We start from the raw sequence: 6774 nt of genomic DNA on the forward strand, positions 1-6774 counted from the left end.
ACTTCCACCTATTCCCAAAGGGAGCATGATCTAGAATGGAATGACGTGTAATGAAAATCACTATTTGGGCTAAAAAACAAGTGTAGTAAAGTATAGGAGAGAAAAATCTGGTATTATACCACAGTTCTTACTTCTGCAAGCCTTGCTTCTACCTTCCACCCTCCACAACAGCAGAAAGCAAAATGTTTGACCAGGTGGAAGAACCAGCTAATAGAAAGGTGCACAGGATAGGTAAGCTACTAAATCAAAGCTGACTGGCTTTGAAAACATCTAGAAAAGGAAAAATATCTCAGAATAAGTTTTTTTTGGTTAGCACTTTCATCATAAACAGTCTCAACCCACCCTTAACAGTAGCCTCTGCTATTAAGAAGGATTTACACTAGGTGATGTTGAGAAAGGTCATATGAAAAAAACCCTTTTTGTATCCTAATACCAGTATTTCCTTCTCTATGCGCTGCAAATAAGAGCTTCAATTAGTGATACTCTTTAGATATCTCATGAAATACATTAAAATAAATGAAGACAAACGGAGCCCACCAGTGTGTTACCAGCTTGCTGAAATGCCATCTGGAAGGTGTTGATTAGAGGGCAGGCACCATTCCTGGGCCATGGTCAGCAAATGATTGGAGTGAGTGCGCTAATGATAATGCTTGCTTTGCGGAGAAGAGAGCAAAGGTGGCGACTTTTCCTGGTCTGAAAACATCTCACCCCATTAGTTCATTCTCCGGTGTTACTTGTGGGGAGAGCAGGTGCTCTCCTGCATTGCCAGGGGAACTAGGATGCCTCCGGACAGCAAGCCAAGGTGAGGGCAGTGCTGTTTATGTATTATTTTTTTCCGAAGAAGGTCTGTGGTTTTGCACCTGTGGATGGGAAATGAGTTATTTAGCACAATCCAGCTCCGTGTGAAGTCAGCGGGCTGAGGTTTGCCATTCCGCACTTAGTGGTAAGTGCTGACACTGGGGTCCAGCAGTGCAGTGCAGATCCTGGCGATCCTCTTAAGAGCACGGGTAAGGCAGCACATTCTCCACACACACACATGAGCACAGGTATGCGCATGGTGGATTAGGCTGAGCCGGATGCCAAGGAGTTGGTTGAGTTCATGACATTTTTTTCCTTTGAAACCATAGCAACCACCACAAAACAAATACTGGAATTAGAATTGAAATGCATTTCTTCTAATAAACACCTTTCTCTTTTCCCAGACGTAAGCCAAAAGTCATTTAAAAGGAAAAGATCTATCATAAATTGGGCTTTTTGGCGTGGCCCAGGCACTCACTTGGACAATGCACCCCTCTCCTCAACATCTGGTGCTCCTGGGAAGCTCTTTGGCCTCTTGCTAACAGCCATCTGTGAGGATGACAACCTGCCCAAACCCCTCTTGGTGAGTCCTAGCCTCAGGGCTGGCTCTTACAGTGGTGGAATTTCTTTGTGTAGTGAATGAGAACACGGGGATACTTTGTAAACAGCACACTGAAATTACCCAAGCAGAGAAACCAGAAGGAAACCTCATTTGTGGTTCTCAGCAAGAACTTTGGTTTTTAACATACTCTGTGGGCAGGCCTGGTTAATAACAAACAGCTTGAGAAATGTATGTGATCGGTCTGCTGCTCTGGGCTATTTCTTCTTTATAGCCCACGCTATAAGGCTGGTTCCCTAATCCTCACTTACGCAGTGTAAATAAATGCCACGTTCACACATACTTTTTAAACCACTCCCAAGATCTCTGTAAAATCCCCAACTCCATAAAAGTGCCATCTGCTGTCCCGCATAGACAGCCCATGCATGCATACAAATGCTACCTGCCCTTAAGTAGACAATTTCAGAGCCTTTGTTGAAGGCATCCCAGGGCAGGCAAGCACTCCGTGTCCTCATTTTTGATCTGACAGCACCACTGCAAAAATAGGTGGGAAGGCGGAGGCTGCAGGAGCATCTTTTCATCCTGTCTCAAGGGAGCGCTAGTGGTGTGGGTGCTCTCAAAACCAGTCCAGGAACATGAAAAAGGTTGTCCTAGAGCCCATTCCTAGGCATAATTAAGGCAGATGTGTGGCATTTTTGGTCAGGACTGAGGGCTGCCCTGTTGTCAATGCAGCAATTGAAACGTTTACAGAGTGGGAGTGAGCCCTGCAGGATTGGGCCCCTCATCCTAACAGCTTGACTTTCGGCTGCAACAACTTGCCAGAACCCCACTGAAATCAGTGGGGTTACACCAGTTTATAGGAAGAGATGGTTTGTCCCTAAGCTTGTGCTTGATCTGCTGCTTTATCACTGCCCAAATAGTGAATCATACCAGGACTTTTCGGGTCTTTTAATAGTGTGGGTTTGTTATTTTCTTTTGAGGCAGAAATGTGCGTTTTTATCATTTAAGTTATTTAAATAAGCCCTCCAGAGATGGACTCTGTAAGAACCTAGTCTGTCATTCTCTCTGTCTGAGAGATGAGCCAATGCTGCATTTCAGAAATTTATCCAAAACATAAATATTAGTAAATTTTTATCTGAAAAAACCCAAAGTTACTAAGCATAGAATCACAGCTTGGTAGACTTTGTGCTTTGAATCTTAAACACTGTATTTATGCCACAAAACATAACTTACTTTTTATTTCATGCAGCATCTCTGGAGAATGGAATACTGCATCTGAGGGACTGTGTGGGATTTACCTGCAAGAGAAGGAAAATATCAGGGATGAATGCTGTAGACATGTTTGATATCTCTGCTTCAGAGCTTCAAACTTGCTTTCACAGCTGAAGGGCTCTCTTTTAGCCATTGCCACACTGAATTGTTAGCTTCACCATTAGCTTAATTCGTGTAATTTTGTCTGGGTTTACTGCTTTAAGAGGGGCTTTCCAGTTTTATCTTGTGGGTATTTTATTCAAAATATATTTTCAAAGCGTTTGTTCATGCACTAAGGTCCTGCACTGTGGACTCAGCCTGTTTTGACACCAGAGCTCTAAATCCCTGCAAAGAAAATGGAAATGCTGACACAAGTCCTGCTGCCATGAAAGGTGCTCCTCCAAAGTGTCTGCACTTACATGAATGCTTGGCTTTCAGCTTCTGCAAGAGCGAGAAAGAAATGTTAGAGAAGAAAAGTAAAAATAATAGTTTCCATTAGACTTATTTGCATTGCTGTGTGTCAGGAAGACCCACGTTACAGCCCAGACTAGGAAAGTCACCAAAACCCACTGCTTAGCCATTACTGTTACAGTACCTTGGTTTAATGATGACAGACTCTCTCCCAGTGTCCATTTTCTTGCCATTTCTTACAATAACTCAGTCCTCAGACCACTGTGTGCATGCGTGTAATCCCAGAGACTGCCTGCACGTGTTTCCCTCTCGGAAGAGGCAAACATGACAAATTCCGCATCGCTTGGAGCAGGCCTGGGGAGAGGTGACCAGCATGTCTGAGAGATGACCCACAGGAGACTGCAGAGAATTAAGCAGCTGGAAAATATCACGTACATATTACCTCAGGAGAGGTCTCTGATTCCAGCATTTCCTTTTCTGCTCTTTTTCCTCTCTTATTTAGCAGAAGAAATCAGGCTCTCCTGTTATTTTAAAAGCTAGGCAGGAATCTGCTTGTTTTCCCTTTCCTTTTAAATATCTCATGTAGTGAGCTGCCTACCTGTTTACTCCTTTGCAGCCTCATTGGCTTCAGAGGAGCCACGCGCCAAGCTTTAACTCCCTCTGGGTGACCTCCTAGGCAGGAGCAACTTGCCCCAGAGGTGGTCCTGCTAACAGCCCTGAGCTGCTTACAGAGTGCGATACCACTCACAAGTAGCAAAGGGGGTAAAAATTGATTCTGATCTGCTGTAGAAGTGCAGATATATATTAACAAAGCACTTTCCAGCTTAGATAAAATCTCATTTTTTTCAGACATTAGGCATGAAACAGAAGTCTTTGTCTCTGGTCAGTGATAATATTGAACACACTGATGAGCAGTATGGGTCTCATATCTTCCTGCAAAATGGTGTCTAGCTGAGGCCTCTGTCAGATGCAGAGCTTTGGATTAGGTAGACCACTCTCCTTTTCCCATACCACAGTATTTATATATTTAAATGACTTGGTTAAAACTTGCACAGATCCTGGAAGATCATGCAGGACATTAGTGCTCAGCAGTGGCAGCACAGTTTTCCAAAATCAGTGCCCCAGACCACAGCTTTGCTGTGCAGTTTGGCATGGCTTGGAGGGTGAGCATTGACTTGTGTTTGATTTGTGAGCGTTTTTAAGGACTCAAATGTTTTCACCTGTGGCAAAAGTGGCGAAATTACATTTTAATGGCACTAGACAATAAAATATATTTCTGAGAAAGCCTTTCTGCCTTTTAATTTTGTTTAGGACATGCTTTCCCTCCTTTACCAAGAGGGCCCTTCCACCGAGGGTATTTTCAGACGCTCTGGAAGTGCAAAAACCTGCAAGGAGCTCAAGGAGAAGCTTGATTCAGGCGCTGAAGTGGACCTAGCCTGTGAATCCATATTTGTGACAGCATCTTTGTTTAAGGTATGTGAAGAATGTTCCTTTCCCCCTCTTTGGGTGAAAGCAGCGCAGATCTGGGCACAAACAAGCAGGACTTTTCCCCAGGGACAGGCCCAAAGAGGACTGTGGGCTGAATTAAGAATGGGCTGGCACATTATCATTGTGAGGATCTCCAACAGGAGGCTACCACTGAATTAGGATGGGGAAGAGAACTAGCCAGCTTGTTTTGCTGCCAGCTTTCCTGAGGTCTCAGCTACAACCTGGTCCTGTTACTCTCTTTATCTTTGCTTAAAGTCAGTGAAATAGTAGAAAGGCAGGTTTGCAGACCTGTTTCCTTACTCATCAGTAATACCCTACGCTACAGACCCTAGTGAGTGTACAGCGTTGTCCAAAATATTTGGATTAATTTTCCGATGCGTTATCTTTTCTTACAGACTTGTATGTTAAAAACAATGTTCCTTGTGCAAAAAGCATCCCAAGCCTCCAGTAAAATTTCAGCTACAAGGAGGATTAGCATATTTCTTTTCACATTTTAGTACAGTGCATCTGTTTATGTGTAGTTTTTGCTTAAAAGAAATAGTAATCTCTATTCTCAAGCAGGCACTGCTTCAGTGGAATGTTTTTATTGTAGAAAACCATTCCTCTTGCTACCATGTGAGAGGTTTTCATGGGTGAGACTTACACAATTACTTTCCTACTGGTGGATTTAGGACGTGCGTTTAGGGCAGGACAGCTGCACCATGCAAAGTGCTGGTGTGCAATACTCATCCCATGGTAAAAGTTTCACTGAGGGGCAATTGCTTAGCATTTATCACAGTGAAGAGTTACCCTATAAGAGCAAATGTGTTATTCATGTGCATCATAGTTTCCCTTACCCTGGCTTGTTTGGGAAGCTAGGATTTGGTCTTCTTCCCCAGTTGCAACAGTTTGCCCGCCAGTGGTTGAGGTATTAGGAAACAGGAGCGGCAAGATGATCCATGACTAGTGTAAGTACTCCATTACCAAAAGGGATTGATTAGGGGAAGGAAGGTAGGGGTGCCTTGGAGTGCTTATGGTATTGGTATTGGAGCTTGTCAGCTAAGGAGGAGAAACGGGGACTACAGATGAAGTTAAGTGATAAGTAAAGACAGATATTATGCAGCATCAAAATAACTGGTCCCACTGCAGATTTTTTAGTTCAGCAATAGCAGATGAAGCATCCAAATACCTCTATTTTGACAGGAAAGGGCAGGAAAATACTCACTTTAAGCATATTCCAAAGTACTTCTTTGTCTCAGATGATTTTCTGCTGGTTTTGGTTGCTGTGTGGAACAAGATGCTTGTCAGCTAGGGCTGTCCCACTGATGCATCCTCTTGCGTGTGCGTATCTTATTCCTGCTCCCTCCTGCGCTCCAGAACAGCTGTTCACGTGTTTTGTTCTTTTCTCTTGATAAGGATTTTCTTCGCAACATCCCAGGCAGCATTTTGTCATCCCAGCTCTGTGATAAGTGGGTCTCTGTGATGGATCAAGGGAATAATGAAGAGAAGATAAAAAACATCCAAAGGTAGAGTTACTTACATTCTCTGTATTCTTTTCCTATAAATTTATATGCCAGAATGCAGAATCCCAAATATTCAACTTAAAACTTACAATTAATTTTTTTTTTAAATAGATGCTAAAAATTTCTTTGTGTATGACAGAGCATTCAAACTTACATAAATACTTAAGCAATTGCCTGTATTTTCTGACTCTCTTTTGTCCTGCTCTTCTGCCTTTTGTGGATTCCAGTAAATAAGTGAAATATCCTTTTATGAAAAAAAAATATTTATAGTATTTATAAACACGCTGTCCAAGACCTGGTTTTCTGCCTGATACCAAACCCAAAATCATCTGCAGGGAACTTCAGGGTCCTGGGTGAAAGGGTAGCTAAAATCAGTTCCTCATATATTCCCACTCATTCATCTCAAATTTTAGTGACCATTTTGAAGCCAAGATGGAATTGCAAATGAAATACTGGAGCATAGTGACAAGGGAAGCCTCCACCCTTGTAGGTGATATAAAACAGAAAGTGGGCAAAGTTTATGTCATGGGAAACAGAGCTTTGTACTCTAGCTCACCTCACGCATACTTACATATGTAGATACTTACGGCAACCGGATGGCATGGAGAGACAACTGAACTGTTTGGTTAAGTGAATAGTGAATTATCAGGCAACTTAGGTGAAATACAGTTCCATGTCATACATTGTACATGGTTCATTAGTTTGACAGAATGTAATTTTAATTATGTGTTAGGGTTTTTTCTGTCCTCCCAGAAAACTGTTCTG

General features: G+C 42.6%; 1 protein-coding gene across 1 annotated transcript in view; it reads left to right on the top strand.

The window, feature by feature from the left end:
• ARHGAP20 (Rho GTPase activating protein 20) overlaps positions 1 to 6774 on the top strand; it is a 50583-nt gene that overhangs the window by 40208 nt on the left and 3601 nt on the right. The window contains exons 9-11 of the mRNA XM_009335261.1: positions 1203 to 1381; positions 4331 to 4492; positions 5903 to 6012. Of these exons, the coding sequence (XP_009333536.1) occupies positions 1203 to 1381; positions 4331 to 4492; positions 5903 to 6012 (451 nt within the window). The remainder of the gene's footprint in view (positions 1 to 1202; positions 1382 to 4330; positions 4493 to 5902; positions 6013 to 6774) is intronic.

This window comes from Pygoscelis adeliae, unplaced genomic scaffold (genome assembly GCF_000699105.1).
Source record: "Pygoscelis adeliae isolate BGI_AS28 unplaced genomic scaffold, ASM69910v1 Scaffold142, whole genome shotgun sequence".
In the NCBI taxonomy this organism is placed as follows: domain Eukaryota; kingdom Metazoa; phylum Chordata; class Aves; order Sphenisciformes; family Spheniscidae; genus Pygoscelis; species Pygoscelis adeliae.